The 26,699-nt window shown below is 38.8% G+C and overlaps 1 protein-coding gene across 6 annotated transcripts in view; it reads right to left on the reverse strand.

Moving 5' to 3' along the window:
• Positions 1–605: 605 nt before the first annotated feature.
• KCNK2 (potassium two pore domain channel subfamily K member 2) overlaps positions 606–26,699 on the reverse strand; it is a 209,507-nt gene continuing 183,413 nt past the window's right edge. For 4 of the 6 annotated variants that reach the window (XM_070266682.1, XM_070266681.1, XM_070266683.1 and 1 more), the window contains one exon: positions 606–2,816. In XM_070266682.1, the coding sequence (XP_070122783.1) occupies positions 2,499–2,816 (318 nt within the window). In that variant the 3' untranslated portion in view covers positions 606–2,498. The remainder of the gene's footprint in view (positions 2,817–26,699) is intronic. The other 2 variants (XM_070266684.1, XM_070266680.1) reach the window with 2 other exon arrangements.

Here is a 26,699-nt window from a genome sequence, read left to right on the forward strand (position 1 = left end):
GAGAAAACAAAATTGATATAATATGCATGGTGTCTTAGCTCTTCCCCAATCCTGAGGATAATGTTGGGGACCAGTTTTAGGACACTTACTGAGCCTCAAGGTGCTTGGGAATGAAAAAATAAATTCATGTGAGATACTGACAAGGTACATAGTCCAAATATTTGCAGTATGAGGTCTAGAAGACTAGTTGCCAACTACCTTCTTTAGACTTCAACATTGCCAGGATGTTTGCTTTTTTTACAAGAATCTTCAGGTGCCTGTGTTCTGCATTCAGATTACTTCAACATCAAGACAAGGTCTAACAATGATACGATAAGATATTGATATGTTGTGATTTAATAGAAACTATCTTGAATCTATATGCTATTTAAAATATCATATTTCAAAAAATGAAATTTCAGGATATTTACTTTTGATTAACAGCCACCAAGAAGAATATTCTGCATGTATTTAACAAGGTTAGTAATACCGCATCAAAAATATTTCTTGTATATTGTGAGTGAAGGAGCCACAAAAAACTCAGCATGAAAAGTGACATCCTGGAGTTCTTCTTAGCCAGAATCAGACCTCAATTCTCAGCAGCAAGCAGGAGACTTTGAAAATGCTGACTTTAATTACAAACTTTATTTGTCAATACAATTCACAGTTTATACATGGTGCATTCCACCATAGGAACTTGCAGAACAGTTCTTGAGGAAATGGGTTTAGCTTTCTTTTTAAAAGAGCCTGACTTTCTAAAATTTTGGTTAGAATTTTTTAAGTTTATAAAAGTAGCTTCACAAGTTAACTGAATATTTACATTTCTAGCTTAAATTTAAATTTTGGAAAATAAGCATCTGTTAAGTTGTTGTTTTTTAAGATCCTGGTTTTCTTAGACCCTAATCTGAATGCCGCTTATTCAGATACCCCCCAAGAGTAAAAGAAATGTTTTGCAACTATATTTAGGGAAATCATTTTCTTTCTGCATTTTAAAAATTATATATACAATGTACAGTAGATCTAAGTATGAAAATAAAAGAAAGAGTAGCAATCCACTAGGTGCCTTTACTGAATTTGTTCTGAATCTTGGAAACATCCAAAGAGTTACAGGATATAAAATTAAACTAAAAAGGATTATCAGCCTTTTCTATCTAAAAAAAAAAAAAAAAAAAAAGCTCTCAAAATGTCAATTGTGCTATTACAGCTTTTTCTCTAATGTCAGAGATGAATTATGCCTGCAATCTGCATTTTTCCATGTGCAAAATCACAGTGATCCCAGTTGCAACTTCTGCTCCCACATTCAGCCACAACTGCAGAGGTACACCCACAGAAGGCTAGGACTGTGCCCAGCTCTGACTGCCACATCACCTCCTCTGGTCTGGCAAAAGTCACCCACGGGAAAAAATCATATAAGCCTTTCATACATCAAAAAGCGAATAGATGCTGGCAGTATAATGTTTATTAGCAAATGTTCATAACACATTGTTCTGCTATCTTCTTTTCATCAGAATGGTAATTCACACCAGTTGTCTTAAATCACCTCCAATAAATATCCATTTTTAACAGTTTTCTTCTGTCAGATCATTTATATATATATATATATATATATATATATGTGGATTTTCTTCTTCCACTATTAAAAAAAAGTATAGTTATTAATAAAAGATAAGTTCTAAATACTGCCAGGAAAAAAGAGACTGTTTGGGAGCAGCCAATTTCACCGGCCTGGTAATAATTACACTGTATATATGTACCATTGGTACCTGAGTCAAATAAATACTCAGAGGGGCCACCTTTGCACCTCATTTCTCTGCAGTGCCTTTAACGCTAGGGTTTCTGAGTGTTGCTTCAAGGTCCATCTAATTTGGCATCTATTCCTTCTTCGGGCATCATCATTTCGGTCATGTTATACACTGTTTCCAGCAAGGTACGGTATTCAAACGGGAGCTGTGGGATAAAGGACTGCAGAGGTGAGCCTAGGGGTGGGGCGGGAAGGAGAAACCACACATTAGCTAGAGAGGTTCTGTTTCTTCATAAGATAAGGCACTGACAGAAAATTTCTTAGGTAAAAGGCTGCATAAGAATTTCTTGTCATTTACAAAAAGACATGTTGTCATCCATAAACGGTCCATATCTAGGCTCAGTTAGGTAGACCCTGAAAAATTAAGGACTGATCCCTCAAAGCTACATTATTACCAGAAACAATTATAATTCATTCTGAGGCCTTATGGCACATTAGGAAAAAAGGGAGGCAAACAGTCTGGGCACAAAAAGGCATGAGACATTGCTTGTTTTATTCCACTCATCAAAGAAAGTGGACCGTTCAACAAGCATCATCAAAAATATAGTGCTGGCTCAGAATTCCAAACTCTCTTGATGGTAGATGACCATGATGGGTGTATCTATTTTTTCCCCCTTTGGAGCTCATGCACAATTTTAAAAATGCTACCAGCAACAGTCATAAAGAGCATATAGAAGTCCTCACCTATGGCTATGCCTAAGGCTCTTCAAAGAGAGGGCTATTTAATGTTCTCAATAACAGCAATTTCCTCGCCTGCACAGTGTGGTGTCAATCCGTTCAAATAGATACTTTCAGTTTTCAGTAAGGGAGGCAAGACATCCCTCTCGCTGGCTAGGTGGTTCACTGACAGGGTCCTCCTACAAGGAGTGAGCTCCTGGTTGTGGTTCCCGGCCAGTTCTGCGGAGAGCTTCCGCTTGATGGAGGTGGCGCGCTGGAACTTGTCATAAATTTCCACACTCAGCCGCCTCCTGGTTTCCTTGAATTCGGCTGTGACGTTGGCTGTCCACTCAGCAGCATGGGCTCTGAACTCTCCCACCTGGAGCATGCATGCAGAGAAAAGACAAAAAGATACCCATGTGACCACCGTCAGCATTCTGTGTGCTTTATCTTCGGATCGTTTTATTTTAATGTTTTAAAAAGGAAGATTGTAGTCTTTTATAATATTGGAGGTCTGAGCCAACGTAATTAGGCAAGTTGTGCAGGGTAAGATTACATTTCATATAGATATGGCTGTAAACGTTAATCTATGAACTTAAACTTACCTCTCTAAACCAAATTATATTAGAGGGACTAGAAGTGCTTGTTTTCTGTATGTGAATCCTGTCATTGAAACTTCTGATGCTGTAAAGAGGCAATCTTTAACGTTTGTGTGGGTGTGGTGAGGAAGATTAGCCCTGGCTAACACCTGTGCCAATCTTCCTCTGTTTTGTATGTGGATGCCTCCACAGCATGGCTGAGAAGTGGGGCAGGTCCGTACTCGGGATCTGAACCTGTGAACCTGTGAACCGGGGCTGCCGCAGCGGAGTGCGTGGAACTTCAACCGCTCAGCCACGGGGCCAGGCCCAATCTTTACCTTTTTAAAACTTCATGAGGTATTTTTTTTTCCTCTGTAATTTCAAGGAGTACTTGAATGTCGAAAAGGCAGTAAGACATAATAGAATCAGTAAGACAGAGTAAAAGCCTGGAATGGGAACCCAGGTGACCTGGTTAGTCTTGATAGCAGCGATGTAAAAATCCAGATTTCAGAGGCCAGAAATGGTACGTGCAGGAACTTTGTATCCCCCCCCACAATACCGGTCATTTAGGAATTCTCTAGTCACTCAATAAGCAATGAAATATTTTGTTTCTGCTGTCAGGGAAAGCAAAGATATGAGAACTGGCAAGCCCATTTGGAGAACGATTAAATTCAAGGAATAGTTTCTTAATGAATGATTGTGGAATTCGTGAAGCTACTCAACCTGTCTGAGCTGCCATTTGCCTAGCTGTGGACCAGGTGTCTTCACAGTACACACCTAACATGGCTGGGCCACTGTACTTCACCAACTACAAAGAGAGTAATGAATACATCGCTATAGACAATTCTCCAAGGTCAGGATTTTTTTATTTTAAGGACTGGAAATAAGTAATTCTTTATATTGATGGCCTTGGTTTGATTTTTGAAGGACTGTCCTTTATTTCTCTATTTTTTTTCCTCCTTTTTTTCAAGCTTTGAGTTTGAGTGGCTATGTTCTAAGCATCCAGGGGGCGGGAGAAGGTCGAGACCCTCCAGTTCCAGCTCCATCGCTCACATTGGGTGTGCCACAGGAAAGCCATTTTACCTTTCTTGAGCTTCAGATTACTTATCTATAAAATAAGGATAACAACGATCTTTTCACAGGGGAAACAAGCAGTATGTGCGTGCTCTTGAAATATAAAGGTCTACACAACTACTAATTATGATCATGAGGCTGGTGATGATGATACGGCTTGCCAAGGGTACTTTCAGAGCTGAAAGGAGAGTACTAGAGAGAGAAAAAGCAATATAGCATTGAAAAACTGGGACACATCTCCCAGGAATATAATTCACAAATTCGAAGGTCTCTTTGCGTGTCTCACCAGAAATGCAAGACTGCCTAATCCCTGGGTTTACAGATCTTTAAGTCCTGAGGTGCTTTGAGCTTGTTGAAGGCATCCCTAAAACATATAGCTCAACAACATCCTGGCCTGATAATATTGGATGATGCATTACATCACTCAGAGGAAGGCCAAGGCAAGAGAGAGCTGACGTTTACCTTATCCTCTTTATGACAACCAGAATAATATTGTAAAATATAATAACGAACTCAATACATAACTCAAATATTTACTCATGATAAAAATAACTCTCATTATTAACACAGGTCCATGTCATGGGGTTTCGTATGTATATACTGCCTACTATGAGCTGGGGATTTGCTTTTTTTTAAAATGCTAATTTATTTAATCATTATAACAACTCTGTGGGGAGGATTCTATTCTATCGATTATATCTCCCATTTCAAGAAGAGGAAACTGAGGCTAGAGAGGTTAAAAATCTTAAGACACACAATTCATATGCAGGGGAGCTGGGGTTCAAACTTGGAGGCCTAGCTCCAGCCTATTATTCTACCTCACCAGTAAATCTTATTAATTCTAAGGACTATACATCTTTTGGAGGTGTACAAGGCAAATTCACACTATATGGAAATCCATCTTAAAGAAGGTAATATTAGGGTGAGGATAGATTGCCATAATTTCCTAAAGAGACTAAAAAAAACAAAAATTGACTCATAAAAGTATGCACTAGAACTACTTATCTAAACCAACGATGGTATCTGTTCCCTCTCTATTGTAACTTATCTTTCTACTATTTGTGACAATACTGAACTTAAAGAACATTACTTTATTTTATGTTTTTTGCAGGGAAAGATCTGCCCTGAGCTAACAACTGTTGCCAACTTCCTCTTTTTTTTTCCTCCCCAAAGCCCCAGTACATGGCTGTATACCCTAGTTGTAAGTTGTTCTGGCTCTTTTATGTAAGCTGCCACCACAGCATGGCAACTGAGATGGGTGGTGTGGTTCTGAGACCGAGAAGTGAACTCGGGCCACTGAAGTGGTGAGCAATGAACTTTAACCACTAGGCCATCAGGGCTGGCTCCTGCTATATTCACTATTGATTGAATAACACAAAGTGTCCTAAAGTACAGATTCATATCTGTCAGTGGTGATAAAACTGTATATTCAAACTCTGAAGGTGCTTTTTTGTTTTCAAAGAAATTTTTTAAAAAGGTCCTGAAAATATCACATTTATACAAATAAACTTTTTCTTGATTGAAATGCTAAATCTTTGTGGGGTTCTGGATAATTAAAATTAATCCTTATGCATTAAAACATTTTTGTTTCATTGGATTTTTATAAAAAATTCTTTCCATATTTCAATCAAATAGTATCTCATCTCCCTAAAACTAAGCAATCTACACAACTAACAAAGTTGAGGACCCAAAATGAGCAAAAGTAGTTGCTGAAGGATCACAATGAATGTTCCTACAGCTCATGCACTTGACTCAAAGAAGAGGTCTTCCCCGGGATTCCATGTATTCTTGATTTTCACATAATTCTCACAGCCCAGGTGTTCTGATTTACAGGAAAAGAAAGCAATTGGAGTGCTACAAACAGTCACTTGCCCTCTAAACTCTACTGGAACTGCTCTAATCCATGTCACTAAATTCAGTGGACCATTTCTCTGTCCTCATCCTGCCTGATCTTCACAGCCGCATGGCTGACTTCTCCCTCCCTCGCAATCAGTCTTTGCTCTTAGATTCCAAATGAGTCCACTCTCATGGTGCTGTCTTACAATGCAGGTTAATTCTTCTAAATCAACTTTGCAGGCTCATTTTCTTTTACCCTCCCCTTGACTACCTTTGTTCCTCAGGGTTCTATTCTTCTCATTTTCCCTGGGTGATCATATCCTTCCAGCTGTTTCAATTACCATCGATTTGTTGATGACTCCCAAATCCATGTTTCTCGGTCTAATCTCTCTATTGAATTCTATATCTGTATAACTGACTGCTTATTAAGCATCTTCACTTTAGATGACTTCCAGGCATTTCAAACTCAGCATATCTCCAAATGAAATCATTGAACTTCTCAAACCTGTTCTTACTTAATTTCTTATCACAGTCGAGAGCACCATTAACCACTAAGTTTCCCAAGCTGAACTTCCATATAAGCCTTTATTCTTCCTCTTGCTCAGTTTTACATCAAAACAACCCTAGGCTTGCCGATTTACCTCTGTTTCTCTCAATTCCTTTTACTTCCCTCCATTCTCATTGTCAAAACTGTGGCCCTGTCCACCGTTTTGTCTCACCTGCATTACCTCACCAGCCGCCTAAGCAGTCTTGCTGACTTAAATCCACCTCCCTCAAATGCATTCTCCACACAGCAGCCAGAATGCCCCTTAATAAACACAAATCGATCAAGTACTTTCCCCAGCATAAAACCATTCAATTGATTCCATTTCACTTAGGATAAAGTCAAAACTCTTTAAAATGGCTCATATGATTGTGGGCCTACCTACTGTTTCAGCCTCAGTCTAACCACCATCCTTCTCAAACTCTGCTCTTGGGGGCCATCCTGAACATTTATTTCCTCGAACATGCTACACTTCCTTTTGCCTTCATTCATTCATTACTTACTATTCTCTCTGTCTAGAATACTGCTTCCCAGTCCTTCTCTAGTACATCTCCCACTCATCCTAAACTAGACATCCTCATGGAGCCATTCCCCTGACCCCCTAGACTACATCAGGATCATGTGCTGTTTGTATCCACAATAGCCCGTACCTCCCTGGTATTACTCTCACCACAATTTATTACAACTAGTAGTTTAATTGCTCTCCTGGCTTCATGGCAGTAGAGAGGATATGTCTGCCATGTCCTCTTCAGTATTCCCAGAACGTGGAAGAGTGTACATCGTGGGAATTCAAGAAGCAGTTGTTGGACAAATGAATGATGCACAAATCAATCATGTTTTGGATACATTCTCTAGTAAAAAGTCGGCTTCCTGGTTGACTCTCATGGGTTAATCTCTATTCCTCTCAGGAGGGAGATGCAGCCAGGTCTATCCATAGTAAGGGTTCAAAGTATGTTTCCCCAAACATTTTCGTCTTTAGAGAGCCTCCCCACCATTCTAAGAAGCCTATGATGCTACTAATGTCTCATCATCAAAATGAAGAGCATCATGCCTGTTGTATAGACCCTATAAATCAGATTTCCTTTTCTTCCCCTTCTCCTTACCAGCCCCCTAACCTTTTTCATTGTCCTTAACACTTGGCATGACAATACCTGACTAGGCCATCCCAGAACCTGGGCTTCACCACCCTTATGGAATGTAACCTTTAAAGGTAAAGAAGGGTTAACACTTTTGCTTTAGAAGAATCACTAACATCTTTGTCAGCACCTACGAACACTTACTAAGCATCTAATTGCTTTTCACAGTAGCAAATCCTTATGATTACAGAGGCCCAGTATTTGCCTCCCTAATATTGGTTCCAAACCCTATAGCCTCAGGTTCTCTAAAGTATCTCAAATAATACCAAGAAGGCCCTTGGAATGGCAGTAACATAATTTAAAAACAAGTACCTGCCATATTTCCACTTTTTTAAGTCAATTTTCCTACATCACATAAAATTGACAGGATGGCTTAAGAAAGGCAAATTTCACTATTCTAGACACTTGCAATTTATGAAGTTTACAGGAAGCTCATTTGTAACCATAAGAAGTATTTATCACTCTATTGACTCCAGTCAACTAACTATATGGCAGATTCTTTGAGGATGAGGATCATGCCCTATTTCTTATCGAGCTCACCCTTCCTTCTCATCCACTCCACACTGCAGCATCTTGCACGGTGCATTGAGTAGAGTAATTTAATAAAATAAGTTTAGTCTTCCCAACTAGATGGTAAACTTAATGACACAGAATACGCATCCTATTTACTTCTTCTCCTCATAAAAGTACCAAACATGGCGGGGCTGGCCTGGTTGTGTAGTGGTTAAGTTTGCACGCTACGCTTTGGCTGCCTGGGGTTCACCAGTTTGGATCCTGGGTGCAGACCTATCCGCCACTAAAAAGCCATGCTGTGGCGGTATCCCACAAAGAAGACCTAGAAGGACTTACAACTAGGATATACAACTACGTACTTGGGCTTCGTGGGGGGAGAAAAAGAGAAAGATTGGTAACAGATGTTAGCTCAGGGCCAACTTCTTTACCAAAAAAAAAAAAGAAAAAAAAGGACCCAACATGGAAATTTGAATAAACTGGATTCCTGCATACTTTCTGACTGACTAGTAAGGAATCTGTGACCATTGACTGCAACAGCCCTCTTTCTGTACAAACACTCTCAGGGGCTCTCACATGAAGCTGACAAATGCACAAGTTCTATATCAGTGTGTGCTGAAGAGAAAGCAATTTATAAATCAATTATAATAATCATTGAAATGTTCATATCCTTTGATTAAAGTCAATAATTCATAGAAATTTATTCTGGGAAAGAATTTACACCAAAGGAAAGAGTAAGTATGCAGGAAGATAGTCTCTGAGCCATATTTTTAATAGCAAAATATTAAGATTAACAAATGTCATTTAAGAAGTCAATGTTTATGAGAGGTCAATCAGCTATAGAAACAGTTTTCTACTATTATGATTGTGATAAGTAAAGTGATAAAGAAAATAAAATTATAACTTTATTCTGATTACAACTATATAAAATAATGAATGCATAAGGTAAGGATATTAAAAGTAAAAGTACACAAAAATAGAAACTGTGAATTTCAACGATCACTTACTGAATATCTACTACATACCAGGTGCTGGGCTTAGTGCTGATTTTCTTATGTTGCAGAAATTTTTGAGTTTTTTCCCTTTAAATCTTCCCTTACTGATATTATAATATTACCCGTGTAGATTCAGTGTATAGCATACTCAGCCCTAAATCAACCTTGTGAGGGCAGAGTTCTCTATGACTAACACATATATCAGAATTGGACTACAATTGCCACTGGGAGTCTTTCTTATCTAGGTATCAAAGTAAAAAAATACTGCGAAGGAGTCTTCACTTTTTAATGTTATAAAGAAAAAAATGATTGAGCATCAACAAAATGAAAAGGCAACCTATGGAACAGGAAAAAAATTTGCAAATCATATAGCTGATAAGGGGTTAATATCCAAAATATATAAAGACCTCATAAAACGCAATAGAAAAAAACAAACAATTGATTAAAAAATGGGTGGAGGATCTGAATGGAGATTTTTCCAAAGACACAGAGATGGCCTAAGGTACATGGAAAGGGGCTCAACATCACGAATCATCAGGGAAATGCAAATCAAAACCACAATAAGGGACCGGCCTGGTGGCATAGTGGTTAAGTTCATGTGCTTTGCTTCAGTGGCCTAGAGTTTGCAGGTTCAGATCCCAGGTGTGGACCTACACACTGCTCATCAAGCCACGCTGTGGTGGCATTTCACATACAAAATAGAGGAAGAATTGGCACAGATGTTAGCTCAGGGTGAATATTCCTCAAGCGAAAAGAGAAGGATTGGTGGTGCTGGCCCTGTGGCCGCCGAGTGGTTAAGTTCACATGCTCTACTTTGGCAGCCTGGGGTTTCGCTGGTTTGGATCCTGGGTGTGGACCTAGCACTGTTTATCAAGCCATGCTGAGGTGGCGTCCTACATAGTAGAACTAGAAGGACCTACAACTAGAATATACAACTATGTACTGGGGAGTTTTGGAGAGAAGAAGAAGAAAAAAAAAAGATTGGCAACAGACGTTAGCTCAGGGCCAATCTTTAAAAAAGAAAGGAGGAGGATTGGCAATGGATATTAGCTCTGGGCCAATCTTCCTCACCAAAAAAAAAATCAAGATGAGACACCACCTCACACCTGTTAGAATGGCTATTATCAAAAAGACAAGAAATAACAGGTGTTGGAGAGGATGTGGAGAAAATGGAACCCTTGTGCTCTGTTGGTAGAAATGGAAATTGTTGCAGTTGCTGTGGAAAACAGTATGGAGATTCCTCAAAAAATTTAAAGCAGGACTACCATATGATCCAGCAATTCCACTTCTGGATATTTACCTGAAGAAAATGAAAATACTAATTCAAAAAGATACATGTACCCCCTATGTTCAATGCAGGATTGTTTACAATAGCCAAGATATGGAAACAACTGTGTTTATTGATGGATCAATGGATAAAGAAAATGTGGTATATATAAACAATGGAATATTATTCAGCCATAAAAAATTAAACCTTGCCATTTGCAACAACATGGAGGGAACTTGAGGGCATTACGCTAAGTGAAATAAGTCAGACAGAGAAAGACAAATGCTGTACGATCTCACTTACATATGGAATCTAAAAAAAAAAAAAACCCAAGCTCATAGACACAGAGAACAGACTGGTGGTTGGCAGAGGCAAGGATTAGAGAATGGGCAAAATGGGTGAAAGAAGTCAAAAGGTACAAACTTCCAGTTATAAAATAAATAAGGCATGCAGATGTAATGTACAGGCATGGTGACCATTGCTAATAATATCGTATTGCATATTTGAATGTTGCTAAGAGAGTAGATCTTAAAAGTTCTCATCACAAGAAAATAAACTCTATTAACTAGGTATGATGACAGATGTTAACTAGATTTATTGTGATGATCATTTTGCAATATATACAAACATGTAGTCATTATATTGTACACCTGAAACTAATATAATGTTGCATGTCAGTTACACCTCAATAAAAAAATTAAAAAATAAAAAGTTCTAAAAAAAGTGATTGAGAATGTTTGAGTCTATATGTCTGAGCCATAACTCCAGCTTGTTTACCAAAGTATAATTCATTATACTTTCTTACTTACTCCAGGTCGGTCTTCACTGGAGTAGTCATTTCTCAGTAACAGAAAGTGCAGTACGACCCAAAGAGAATTTTCAGAGTTCTCAGATTGAAATATTTTTTAAAATTTCAGGTCTTTTAAATGCTTGGTCTTTATCAAATGCATTTCTAAGATTATTTTCCTCCAAACAACTCAGCAAAATGCCAGCTACGAGTTCTTCCACGAAAGTAAAGCTGATTTGTGAGGAGCAGCACCTCCTTATACTTTCTTTTTCTCTCTGATCTGTTTCTGAAGCATGTTTCTGTGACAGCAAGACAGCATCCTATCCTGACTTTTGATAAGAGAATAGATTTCAGGGTGCATTTCATCTGAAAGTGTCTTCTCCACATGGCAGAAGTCACTGTCTCCCCAACAGCTGGGGTTACCCAAAATATCACTGTTGAATATTAACTAATATGCAAGAAGCGCTACAATTTTAAACCATGCTGTTGCATAAGTAATGTTTTCTATAAAATTCAACAATCACCAAGAGGTTGAACATTAGTTCATTTTAAATCTGTTGCTTAATTTAGCTAGACGAACCTGTGAAATTGCTCAAATTTAGAATAATTCTAACCTAAATTATCTGTTTATTTACCTTAACTCTCTATTTCACTTTGACCTTCAGAGCCACCCAAGCTTTGTCCTCCTGAACAAGTCTTTAGCCCTTCTGTAAATTTCCATTAAATTGGGAAACCTGGTGTTCTCTGCTTCAGCTTCTCATCCAGCATCATAATTGTCCTATTTTCCCCAGCTACCCAATAGCTTTGAAATTCTACAATACTTCTTACAGAGTTTTGGTTTGGGGTCATTAATAGATGAGTAATAATCAAAATTTGCTAATATTATAAATCATCTATTTCTAAAGATAAATTTCTCAGCAACCTTTTTTTCCAATTATTTTCAGGCAGCTACTTTAGAATGGAAATTGGTCGTATGATTTAGAAATGTGGCAAGAGCAATGCTGCCAATCCACTGTGCTAAGATAGCAATTCAAATGGTCTTTCTCTCAAATCCCCTTCCAGCAGTCTTTTCCCTTCAATCTCTCCCTTCTCGTTCTCACTTCATGTACAAGGCCATTTTTTTTTTTTTTTTGCAGTCCTACAATCTTTGATAGTCATTTTCTCCCTACAGACATTACTCTGCCTTATCTATATCTTCTATTCTAATTGGCTTTACTTTTTCTTCTCATGTACTACTCAAGGAACTATGAATAATAATAACTTACTGTGGGTAAGCCAGTCCTTTTCATGGAGTCAAACTGGATAAGGAATTTCTATCAGAAACTCTGTAAGGTTTTCATAAGGTTTTTCCAAATACCAACAGCCATCTCTAGGTATTGGATAATGCTTGGAAGAGCTTCAACTTCTCTTTAAAAAAGCATTCTCCTAATGTGCAGCTCTAATCATTGTTTTTGATGTGGCCAGCATACCATGGATAGAGAGACTTTGTCCTGAAGAAAAGCTGAGCATTTAGGATTTAATGGCCATTAAGTAATTTTCTTCACCAAGAATAAAACTAAAAAGGTTTTTCTCATCTTTGACCACCGCTGTTTCCTGTCCCTTTGGACAGTGGAATTTTAATAGACTTTTCTCAGGGCTCAGATGCTTATATACCTTCATGACTTGAAGAAAGTGAAATATTAACAGCAGGTAGCTGAGTTGAAAACATCCCTCTGGTTAAATTTGTAAAAATAATTTGAAGCCTACTTTGCATTCCAATTTCAGAGATTGCCTAGACTATAATTCCTGACAATTATCATTAATACGTTTGCTGAAGTATTGACATTTCATTGTACTGTTGAACTGTGCTTTTAAAAAGAACAATTCAAATCATTCTCTTTACCGACCAGGTTACAAAAAACACAACAACTAAATGGATTACTAAGTGTCATGTTAAGAGTACCTGACAATTTTCTCTGGTTTTCAGGGAAGTATATGTAATATTCATAAGGTCTCCTTAATCTAAACTGCTTTTTTTAGCTAGTAGTTTCTCCACTTCTTAATAGCACACATATTAACATAACTGTGTAAAGATTAAGTACAATAGCTTTAATAGAAATGATATTAAGAAAAATAATAATACTAATATTAATACCAAGATGTTAAATAATATCTTTCTTCTAAAAATTTAAAGTATTATGTATAATGTGAACTGCCTTAATGATGAGGGGGGGCTGCAAAATCAAGCATTCACTTGTTGTAAAGCAATCTCAACTTCTTAATTTTTGTCACCGTAGTGAGACATTGGCACTGTGTCACTGAACACCCATGAAATTCTCCCAACTGCTCTGGTATTGGGCTTTCTTTAATAATTCATTTTATGGAGCTCATCCAACTTTTATAACATCTTATTGTATTTTAAAGATGGGGATATTAAAATTCGTAATACAATATAAAATAATTTATGCACTTTTTATAAAATTCCACACACTCTTATATGAATGAGTAATAGTAACTAGATATTTGTCAGTACAGTGTGCAAACTCTATGATTGGGGGGGTGATGGTGGCATAATCACCTGTTTGTTATTTAAGTTCTGAAAAGCACATAGCTGTGTAAAGAATACCAAGTCAAAAGTAATAACTCTGGGGCCAGCCAGGTGGCATGGTGGTTAAGTTTGTGCATTCTGCAATGATGGCCCAGGGTTCGCGGGTTCGGATCCCAGGTGTGGCCCTGGCACCACTTGTCAAGCCATGTAGTGGTGCATCCCACATAAAACAGAGGAAGATTGGTACAGATGTTAGCTCAAGGACAATCTTCCTCAAGCAGAAAGAGGAAGATTGGCAACAGATTTTAGCTCAGGGTGAATCTTCCTCACACACACACACACACACACACACACACACAAAGTAATAACTGAATGAAAGGGTAGGCTGAAAGCTTAAAAGCATTCTCCACAAAATATATTCATTATACACTTAATAAAATCAAAACATTTAATAATGTTTCAAAACTCATTCAGGAAACCTAGATTTAATAGTAGTTTACCTATAACAAAAGGGCATTTTATGTTCACTATAGAAATACGAGACCTGTTCACTAAATGATGGTTTTGGTTCCTTTCCTCTTCCACTTTCCTTCCTAAAACCACTCAGCCCCAAAGCAGTTAGGTGGAGCAGAACCAAGGAGGCATCAGTGTGGCAGGTTTGGGGCGGGGGCTGTAGTGCCAGAGTAGAATGTCAGAGTTACATCAGCATGACAGGAGTACTGAACAAGTACCCACACCTCAGTGTGGGCTATCAGAGCCTGAGTGGGGTGAGGAGGGCAACCCACACAAGGGAGGCCCAGCGTCTAGTGCTGGAGATCAAGCAGCGTGGGGAGGGCATCCCTGTAGGGTTGGGGGTACTGGCAGGAGTGGTAGTTCAAGGCTGGCTACAAACAAGGATATTGATCAAATAATATATTGAGAATAACAGGAATCACGTATTTCACTGTAAGGGAAAGGAATTACAAATACAAAAATGCAGAAAACTAGAGGGAACTCGTGTTGGATTGGAATTAGAGATATCAATATGAACTCATGGTTTTAAAGACATATAAATAGACATAAAATACAGACGGAAATGTGTATATGCAGGAATATAAAATATATTCCTTAGCTCTGTCTACTCAGAGTGCCTGGGAGCAGTGATAAACCCATTAGCAACGAGCATCTAAATCTTTGTTTCTAAATACCATTATCCACTAAAAGAAACCATGGATCCTTGGAGAAATAAATGATTATAGGACTAGAGCCAAGAAATTATAAGTGGAACCTGGAACATCTTATTGTGTCAGAGGGTAAAGAATTGCCTAAGAAATATGGGGATACAGGGGCCGGCCAAGCGATGCAGCGGTTAAGTTCTCATGTTCCGCTTCGGCAGCCTGGGGTTTGCTGGTTCAGATCCCGGGTGCGGACCTAGGCTCTACTTGTCAAGCCATGCTGTGGCAGATGTCCCACATATAAAGTAGAGAAAGATGGGCACCGATGTTAGCTCAGAGCCAGTCTTCCTCAGCAAAAAGAGGAGGATTGGCAGCAGATGTTAGCTCAGAGCTAACCTTCCTCAAAAAAGAAAATATGGGGATACGCCAAAAGACACAAAAGACAGCTTGAAGGGTCTCCCACTGGCCAAGACTGGGACAACTAGAGGATCGAAATAAATGATGATACTAACAGATTATAACCCATTGATTACAGCTGAAATCCACGAGTCTGTCCTGATGTAAATGAATAGAGAGTTTGATGATGAAAGCAACAACCATAAAATCTCAAAGTACCTCCCCACCAAATACATATTAATTACACAGGGAAAAGAGTTAACTTTGCAGTGGAGGAGCCTGGCAGCCAGTATTTTATGTGATCTAGTTCACATCACCAGTAATGGGACAGATTGAAATTGTGTGCCATCTGACAGAAGGCAGCAAGAAGAGCTTTTTCATGTGTTAGATTTACGTTGGGTATCAATTACTGTGATATTTATATCTCAGTGGCACAGTTAAAGAGATATAGAATAGTCAAATGTCAGTATTTAAAGTTCACTGATAGTCATATCCTTTGTAACTATTTGACCTAAAATGAAGAATTTTAGATTTTAATTTAAAAATATGCACGGACAGACCTCGCTTTTCAAAATACTTTCGGGAAGTTCGCGCACAAAAGTGTGAAGACCCCTGCCCTGGACCAGTGCTTTGTAACTACAATAGTAGGGAGCAATGAGAAAAAGTTTTCTCCTCCAAGCTACTTCCTTTTCCTCGTCCAGAGACAGAAATTGTAGTTCTCTGCTTTATTCCTCATTTCACCTTTTCCTCTCCCTCTATCCCAGAGTTTTAAGAAGGGAATGTAAATATTTTGGTACCCTATAATACGATTGATTTAGGAAGTGTTACCCAACCAGGAGCTTTTGAGGCTATGTGAACTTCTTACAACTGTATATACACCATTAGGAACCGTGCATTTCTTACTGGGAAAGGAGATCAGAGCTCTTAACAAACTCTCAAAGAGTACGTGACCCGGCAAAGGCTATGGACCCCTGCTATATGAAGTAAATTCAACACGCATTTCTATAAATGGACTCTTGATTTTTAAAAGTGGAAGGATACTCAAAGCAATATTTTTTATAAATTTCATTTTGTGTAGTGTTTTATCTCAACTGCCTAGCACAGTACAGGCACACTGTAGGCACTTAACAAATCTTTGTTGAATAAATGTCCTAGGAGCCAAATGAATTTTGGAGTGTTAAAAGGAGATTGGCAGATAACAAAGAAGAGGATGGTAGAGAGCATTATGAGAGAATGCCGTAAATCTCAGACAAAGAGTGTCATGCAAAGGCTTACTGGAATGGGTTGGGAGAAAAGCTACTGCCCTCATGGTGCCTACTGGGGGAGACAGGCAAATAATGTCACAAATAAATACATAGTTACAAATCACGATTAAGTACAAATAAGGCAAAGTAATAAAACACATGATGAGAGCATATAAGGAAGAGGAGTAATTTAGATTGGAGGGGTCAGATGGGATGCCTGGAGAGATGTGACATTTAATCTGAGAGCCACATAATCAACATGATGGGTGTGGAGAAGAGTGTTCTAGACCAGTGCAGAGCAGGTGGGTGGGGTAGGGACCGATGTGAAAAAGAGTTTGGTATAATCAGAGAGCTGAAGGAAGGCCCAGGTGACAAGATTCCAATGAATCCACAAGATGAGACTCGGGAGGTAGGCAGGGCCCAAAAAGATGTTCAATTAACATCTTTTATGTTAAATGAAAGATTTTGAACTTTATTCTCAGAGCAATGTGTGGCAACTGAAAAATCTAAAGCAGAAAATAACTAACAAATTTAGGTTTTGGTTTCTTTCTTTTTCTTTTAAATTATTTATTTACTTATTTATTTATTTTTGAGGAAGATTAGCCCTGAGCTAACATCTGCTGCCAATCCTCCTCTTTTTGCTGAGGAAGACTGGCCCTGAGCTAACATCCATGCGCATCTTCCTCTACTTCATACGTGGGACGCCTTTCATGGCATGGCTTCCCAAGCAGTGCCATGTCTGCACCCGGGATCCGAATTGGCAAACCCCGCTGAAGCAGAATGTGCGCACCTAGCCACTGCGCCACTGGGTGGGCTCCTGGGTTTTGGTTTCTGTGCATGCACCACATGTGCTGCACCTGGGAGTGCAGAGAAAAGAACAGGACTTCTACTTTTCTTTATTTTTATTAAGCTGCAATTAATATTTAATATATGGAATGACACTAGTGCCCTCACTTGGTCCCTGTGGTCCAAGGAGGAATGCCGAGAGAAGAGAAGGATTTCCATGATGGGAGGACTGACAGGGGCTCCCTCACTTCATTGCTGTCAGCATATTCTGGTGTATTTGAATTTACGGGCAATGTGTTTGCTTTTATAAAACCAAGATCTTTAAATAGTAGAACTTTTGAAATAGTAATAAGAGGAGGTGTGACCATGAAAATCTTAGGCACCAACATACTGGTTACCTCATGGCATAACACTTAAAGATCACCTATGCATTTTTCTTTCTTAAAATTTGACGATCTGCTCTGTGATGACAAATGTTTTCTGTAGGATGCCATCTGGCAGATATTTTGAAATAAACCAACCCATTTAATCTAGGCCTTTAAGGGATATAAGATATATAAGATGGGAACCGCTGTTCAAAACATTTTTTAAATGTGGATAATGGAAGGAAAATTTTAAAACGGGTGTTTGGAAATGTCACTGCTACATTTGTCTACAGAAAGGGGATGCCGCTTATCAAATCGCGTCTTAATTTGTAGCAAACTTGAAAGGATTTTACAAACTGTTGAAAAATCTCCCAAACAAAGGGCTTCAGTGGATATTGAACATGGACTGACCTTTAAAACAACAGTTCGACATCAGTAAGATGGAATTCCCTCGTTTAAGTAAACCATTTGCACAACTAGTGAATGATACGGAAAAACAAGTACAACGTTGAATAGGCAAAAATTAAAAAATGTAATTCTTTCATTTGGATCTATATAGCTATGTAAATTAACTTTTCCAGACTCAGCCATTAAATCAAGAATCAAAATAAAATGCACCATGAAGCAGAATCAGGAATTCCCATAACATGGGGTGTCAAATGTAGGTCTGAAAACGTAATGGAGCATACAAATCATGTTGATCTCATTATTAGTTTTTAGTGAGAGCAAAAAAAGTTTTTCTATTATCAGTAAGTCCAATTAAAGCATTTAAAACTACTTTGTTTTTGTCTTTTAACATTTCTATCTTTGCATATGTTTTAAATATATATCTAATGTACTGGTATAGGAACACAGTAGTACAGGTCTGTAATTTATAAAAAACATGCATACAGTGGAGGTACATGCCCCCAATTTTTTTATTAATAAAGATTCACAATAAAACTCTGGGAGACATTGGAGAAAGGAAATGGATTGGTGGGAGGTGAGGAGAGAAGGAAGACATCGAGTTAGGATGCTATTATGGTGGACCAGGTAGACTTATATGGTAGTTGGAGGTAGGGAGACATGCAACCAAAGTAGTGGTATGGAGACAGAGAGTAGAGAAAGGCACTGACACGTGTTTTGGTGATGCTGTCACCAGAACTTGTGTTGTATGAGCCATGGAGGTGAGGAAGAAGAAAGTATCAAGAATGACTGGAAAGATTTTGGCATGAGCAAATGAATAGATACTAAGTGATATGTGCTGAAAACCGGAAGACGAGAGGGGAAGGACATTTGGGATGGGGCTATCACAATCCCGGTGGGTCCTGTTTAATCTGAGATGGTAAACAGGTGGTTGATTACAAGGTATTCCCCGCATGGCAGCTCCTGCCATCCTCTTGGGGGAACTTCAGCTTCCATGTGAATGACTCACTGAGTACAACAGCCTCACCAAACTCTCCCTCCAGCCTTCGTAGCAGTTTAACTTTTGCTGTAGGTCAGCACCCATTCACGTCTTTAGTCTCACCATAACTCCCATCTCTCTGGCTCTTTTACTTTCTTACCACTGTTATCCTATGTTGTGACTTCATTGAGCCTTGCAGATGCTTGGCCCATTAGTGTCTTAGTCCATTGGTCCCTCTTGACTCCTTCCTTCACTATTCTAGCTATTCTCCATGAAGCATCACCTCTATACTCTCCCAACCCCTACAAGTTCCCTCAAACACTATATGTACATACTTTGATAGCCATGTATCCTATTGTGCCTACTGGTTTCTGGCTATCATGTTTCCTATTGGACACTGGCCACTGAGGCCTGAGACTGTGTCTAACTGTGTCATCTTAGCTCCAGCACCAATCTCAGTGCCTGAAACATCGTGGCTGCCCCATAGAACTTCAAACAACTGAATTGTGCAGATAAAATCAGCTGCTTTTTCTTGAAATTAAAGGTGATTGTTTTAAAATTTAAAGCCTTTAAATCCAGTTTGTATACATGAAATGTAAGCATATTGGAAATTCTGTTCCAAGCAGTGCCAGATACGTACTCTTTAGTTCCATGGAAGTCAAAGGAAAAAGTTATTTAAGCTCCAGGGCTAAACCAGTCTCTGATCAGATGCATTACCAGAATCAGTGTCAGTGCAAGTTACAGACGGGAGCAGCTGGAGAGTTTTAGAGTGCGAAAAGGCGATGAGAAGTGAGTAAGGAAGAAGTGAGAAGAGAATAAGTCCTCATTTTGTTGTTCTTTGTTGCTATTATTTTCAGAGGTTAATGCATTTATCTCTTAATATATGCTCTATCAGTTTAAAAATATCTATCACATTTAAAATTTGCATAATGGAATGTGGGAGAAAATATACACTATGGTCTCAGCAGAGCCAGGAAAATTATATTTCCAACTTATTTTACAAAGGGGAAATTACTTCCAGAAATTTCTCTTACAGAGTAAACTCTCCCATGTATAATTGCATGGGTGTGGGTGGTCGACATTTACAGAAATTCTCTGAAGTAATTGATGATCCACGTATAGCTGTTCACGTTGTCACATTAGATGAAATGCAGAGGCAGCAAAAGCAATATAAAGCTCAAAGATATTCTCCAAGAACTGCTTCAGATAGGGGAAAGAGTAAGTAATGGGAGTTTATACATTCATAGCACTGCCTTTGCAACTGGCCTTTTACTCTTCTCCCTTCTAACTCCTTGAAATGATATCAATGAAGGACAATAACATTTCCGGAAGGAAAAACACAATCTACATCATTAGCACAGAAGCAGCAGCTTTGTTTTAAAACAATTTACTGACAGAGATTCTTAGTATATATTCTATAACATAGCTATAATCTATATTCTGATGGCTGTGCTGTCCACTTCAGTGGCCGCCACCATTCTGGCTATTGGACACTTCAAACGTTAGCCAGTCTGTTTGAGATGTGCTGTAAGTGTTAAATATACACCAGATATTGAAATTTTATCACAAAACAGAATGCAAAATATCTCACTCATAAGTTCTACATTATTAAACATTTATATATCAAAGTGATAGTAGTTTGGATGTATTGGGTTAAATAAAATACATTATTAAAACTAATTTCATCCGTTTCTTTTTACTGTTTTAATGAGGCTAATAGAAAACTTGAAGTTACATATGCGGCTTGCATTTGCATTGTGCATTCTATTTCTATTGGACAGCCTGGTCCGTAGGATGCCTTTCTATTGCCATCTTTAAACTGGACTACGAAAGAAATCACGCCTTATTCTTTTATGAATGTGTAAAAAACAATTTTCAGAAAAAAAAACTAAAAGTGGTCATGTATGTTTGAAAAATAATACAAAACCAGGAATTTTCCCCCACCCGATTTCAACAAGTAAAAGTAGCAGAGAGGGTCGAATAACGCAGCGTGTTCACTGCCCAGGAAGCAAGTGTTCCCAGCTGCCTTTCCCAAACCCAAGAGAGCCCTGCCAAATTAGTGCTACAGAAATGCTGCTCACTGCGCGGGACATGCTCTGGCTCACAAGCATGCCACCGTATTTCAATTAACTTGGCCAAACTGTAATGAGGCTGCTTAAGAAATAGGAAGAAAAGACAGAAAATAAAAGAAGGGGCAATGGAAAAGCTGAGGAGGTGACAGCAAGGCACGGCTGGCCTCTCACCTCAGAAGTATGCAGGGTGTTGTAAATACAGATCAGAAATGCTGTGAAGCTGTCTCCTCAGCTGTCTCCACCAATGGCTTATGGATTTAGAATTCAGGAACGTAAAGACAAAACATAGGAAGTGTTACTGTGAAAGGAAGTGAAAGAGCTATAATTGAATAGCCCTTCACCAAGTGCTTCTCAACAGTCTCTGGAAAGGCATCTTGATGTGCACACCCCCACCCCTGGCCTGTGGCGGTCGGAGCTGTCCAAAGCATCTCCTCACACCACATAAACAGGAAAGAACTCTACCGAGAGAAAATGAAATGGAACCCCCCGACTTCCACTGCTAATCTCCTGAGGCAGGCTGACTTTCATCTACAGCACTTAGGATATCACTTTATGCTTTAGAGAACACGATTTGACCTATTTTTGTTTGTATCCATTTAACAGAGAGCTGCGTTATAATGGGTTTCTACTAAACCGTGGTCTGGTTATTTTATGAAGCCTGTAATACATCAAGTACTAAAGGGGCAGGGAACATTCAGGTAGGTGAGAAAAGGCAGGGGAGGTGCAGGGACAAATCCAAATGCCTCTCCAGGTATCTTGCCACATTACTTACTGTTTTTGATTTGATATTGACTAAGTAAAGCCAGCTTCACTATCGCTTACATTAAACCGATGCTCAGAGACGGGGAGTGAGATGGAAGCTGTGCCTGGGTCTGATTTTAACCTCTTCAGGGCTCATAACAAAGCTCTCAAAGGCTTTAACTAGTCCCAAGTTCCCCTCTCACTAGCCTGCTTATCTTCTTTTCCTTCAGATGTAAAAGTTGGTTGCTTGTGCATTTTGAATAATGGATGGTGGAAACTTCCAGGGAAAGAGCAGAGGGAATTAACCAATTCATCTTTCTCTAGTTTAAAAATCTCTTCAAATGGCTGTGTTGTCCAATAGGGCACAAACCATATAAATAATTACTTTGTGAGACAAAATACCCAGCTACACGAGAGCTTTAGTATATACAAGAATATCATGCTATTTATGGAGCCAAATGTGGACAATGGAGTGTATTTGTAATAGTAAACAGGTTCAAAGAGGCAACGATGCAGACGTGTACGTCTGAAGCTGTTTCTGGCCCAATGGGCAGTGTCAAATGAGAGAAGCATGCAAAGACCTACAAATAGACAATAGGCGAAATCGGTTAAACATTTAATATCAAATATTGAATTCTACAACTTTGATATTTCCCAAGAACTTTTAAAACAATACTTTTGAGCTATGTCCTTTCAACGTATAGAACCTATACTTTTAATCGTGAGAATCTAGGATTATTTGGCAAGGTCGGGGTTCTAGAGGCAACTTCAAATTTATATTTCTAACACTTCTACTTATTTTAAGGAAGCACTGTTTTATGAGATCCAGCTTTAGCGTGTTATTATTTAACTTTTCAATAACCATCATTTCTAATAATTCCATAGCTTACAATACCTATGAAATTGAGCGAAATTTTTTGTAAGGTTGAATCTGCTTATTTAAAATAAGAAGAGTCGGGGCCGGTCCCAGAGTCAAGTGGGTTCTACGCACTCCGCTTCTGGGCTTTGGATCCCGGGTATGGACCTACTCCACTCATCAGCCATGCTGTGGAGGCATCCCACATACAAAGTGGAGGAAGACTGGCAGAGATGTCAGCCCAGGGCTAATCTTCAAGCAAAAAAAGGAGGTGGATTGACAACAGATGTTAGCTCAGGGCCAAGCTTCCTCACAAAACGAAAAAGAAAGAAAAGAAAAGAAGAAGAGTGCTCTAACTTGGTCATTTTTCATTAGCCCTCCTTCAAAACATCATTAATGATGGCATCACTCTCCTACTGCCTGAAATGAACTACACGAAGCTGTGAGCTTTCTCACTGGTCCAATGTAGAATAACAAAACTTTTGTCCATCTTTTTTTTTTTTTTGAGGAAGATTAGCCCTGAGCTAACATCTGCTGCCAATCCTCCTCTTTTTGCTGAGGAAGACTGGCCCTGAGCTCACATCCGTGCCCATCTTCCTCTACTTTAGATGTGGGACGCCTACCACAGCATGGCTTGATAAGCGGTGCATAGATCCACACCCGAGATCTGAACACCTAGGCCGCCAAGGCAGAACATGCGAACTTAACCGCTGCGCCACCAGTCCATCTTGAATAGAAAACTGTAAAACATTTTCATTTTCAATAGTCTTTAAACTACATGACATTGCAAAGCCAGGAACACTTTTATTCCAATCAAGCATAAGCAGCACCAAACGTTTCCCTCTCAAATTATAAAAACCATACTGACATAAATATAAAATATCTAGATTAGCATTTATTTAAGTGCCAGAAACGGTTATCAGTGTTCGCGGATATTTTAGTGTGTAGATTGTTGAAGGCAGAGGAAGGTAGTATGACTTCTTTCTCAAAGCTGCTTACTCAGAATTCGTAAGCGGATCAAACTGAACCTCAGACACACCATTTCCAGTAAAGAACAATCCTGCTAAGTTCCAATGGGGGAAGAAAACCTGTGCTATTTGAAATTAACAACTATTTTGAAGCCAGCATTTTTGAGGAAAAGTTTTCTAATTAAAAACACAAGCAGAGCTGGGGCCAGCCCAGTGGCACAGCGGTTAAGTTCCCACATTCCGCTTCTTGGCAGCCCAGGGTTCACTGGTTCAGATCCCGGGTGCAGACATAGCACCGCTTGGCAAGCCATGCTGTGGCATGCGTCCCACATATAAAGTAGAGGAAGATGGGCACGGATGTTAGCTCCGGGCCAGTCTTCCTCAGCAAAAAGAGGAGGATTGGCAGTAGTTAGCTCAGGGCTAATCTTCCTCAAAACAAATAAACAAACAAACAAACAAAACACAAGCAGTAGATTATCTAGCATGATGCATTAGAGGTATCTATAGTTTCTAATTGGAGATTTTGGAAAACGTACCAGTTCCTCTTTCAGAACTCCATATTAAAAGTTTCATGTTAAGAAAACAATTTCTCTAAGCACTCTCTTCACTTTATCCAATACTATTAATATATGTATTGTTCTCTAGAAACCTGACAGTTATATACAACCCATCTTGCCAGCCTACATTTTTCTTCACTCATGCATACCTTTTACTTTTCAAATCAAGTAAGTGCGCTTCAGATCAGCAAATCTGCAATTTCATATAGCTTAGAAAGTTTAAAAACGTTAAAACTTTCTGGAAAATGTTCATAATGCTTAAAATAGAATCAACTGCTATAAGCAGTGCTGCTCATGGGGCGGGGTGGGGGGAAACTAACATAGCAGCGGGAAATAATAAGAACTAACTATTTTAAAATAAAATAAAACATACAACAATAACAATAAAATATTAAAACTGCCAAGAAATCATCACACTGGGAATAAAAATGAAATTTTCTTGACATTTTGCTGCACTTAGAGACTCACGTTTGAACTAGTTTCTAACTTGATGGCATCACACTCGGTACTACAGCTTCCAGTAATTACTCAAGTTTTTTTAATTGAAACACAAATAATTTTAACTTACTGAAAATTTTAAGTAGCTTATGTCAAGCTATTTAATTATGAAATTAATCAGCCCTTCATACTAATTATAATTTATTTTGTATCTGTAAACAATTATAGAATGAATAAAAACCATCAAAGTAAGTATGCTTTGGTTCTACTGAAAAGCAAAAAAGTGAACAAAATTAAAATTGTATCTCTGATTTGACAAAGAAGAAAAACTTACTCCTTCCTCTTCTTTTTTTTTTTGGTGAGGAAGACTGGCCCTGAGCTAACATCTGTTGCCAGTCTTCCTCTTTTTGCTTGAGGAAGATTGTCACTGAGCTAATATCTGTGCCCATCTTCCTTCATTTTGTATGTGGGACGCCCCTGCAGCATGGCTGATGAGCAGTGTGTAGGTCTGCGCCAGGATCCGAACCTGCAAACCCCGGGCCGCCAAAGCAGAGCCTGAGAATTTAATCACAAGCCACGGGGCTGGCCCAATCACTCCTTCCTCTTTTACCACTGAGGAAGTACAAAATACACTAATCTTTAAAAACAAGCATGAAAAAGAAACTCCCTGCATTATTTTAGATCTCTCCAAGTTCTTCTTAACTCTGCATTCTACTCCTTCCTCTGAGTCACTTTATCTCCACACTTTTTCCTTCATTCAACTCAACAAGCATTTATTGAGTGCCTATTATATGCCAAGCACTGTTCTACAGGATTTTGATGAAGTAAAACCAAAAAAATTCCTTCCTTTATGAACAACAGCTTGTGGGAAGAGAAATAGGCAATAAACAATGAAACATAATAAACGAGTAAATCACATAGAAGGTTAGTGGTTGGTAAATATGATGAAAAAATGGAGCAGAGCAAGGAGACGCACGAGTGCTGGGGGTAGAGCAGTTTCAACTTGAAAAGAGATGGTCAAGGGGTGGGCTTCATTCCACAAGATGGGATATGATAAAGTTGAAGATGTTGTCTCCCAAACACTGGTTATCAAGGCAGCATTTTTAATCTGTGAAAGAAGAAAGGCCACTGAGGCCAAAGATCTAAAAAAGTCATTATACAAATTCTTATGTTAAATTAAACGATCAAGCTTTGCTGTAATGCTGTTTTCTCTTCAATATGTGATGGCACAGGAAAGGTACTGAAGGGAGGAGTAGTATTATGGAGGAGCATTTTAAATCGAAGAACTAAATAGTTATAATATTTATAATTTTGATGAGTTTATTTTTATAGAGAAGATGTTTTTCCCCTAAAGCTGTTTCTGGAATAGCAAATTACTTTCATTGTTACAAATTGAAGTTGTTTAAAAGAAAACCTGGAAGATATTAGGAAGGGAGCCAGGTAGAGATCCTGGAAAAGAGCATTCACGATGGAGGGAACAGTGCATGCAAAAACACTGGGACAGGAGTGTGCCTGGGGTAGGAGAGGAACAGCAAGTGGGTAGCGAGGCTGGAGCAGAGTTAGCAAGGGGAAAAAGAATAGTAAGAGAAGAGGTTGGGGTGATGGGGACGAGATCACGTAGAACCTTTTATGCTACTTTACAGACTTTATGTTTTACTCTGAGGACAATGGGGAGACATCGGGAAGCTTCTAAGCAGAAAAATATATTATCACTTTTTCAAAGGATTATTCTGGCATCTTGGTTGAGAACAGACTTTACACAGAGCACAGCTGAAGGCAGGGAGACCAGGTAGCCAGATTTTGGAATCTAGGTGTGGGCTAACTGTGGAACAGAAAAGGATGATGAGAAGGTGAGCAGTCGTTTAAATTCTGGATACATCTTCAGATCAATCCCATAGGATTGAATGTAAAATGAGAAAGAAAGAGAGAAGTCAGGGATGTCACCTTCTTCACGAAATTTTAACAAATTCACCCAATTAAATTTAGTCATTCCATTTATGCATACCATTGCACACAAAGCATCTTCTTTGTAGCTCTACCAAAGTAC

This window comes from Equus caballus, chromosome 5, assembly GCF_041296265.1.
Source record: "Equus caballus isolate H_3958 breed thoroughbred chromosome 5, TB-T2T, whole genome shotgun sequence".
Classification (NCBI taxonomy): Eukaryota; Metazoa; Chordata; class Mammalia; order Perissodactyla; family Equidae; genus Equus; species Equus caballus.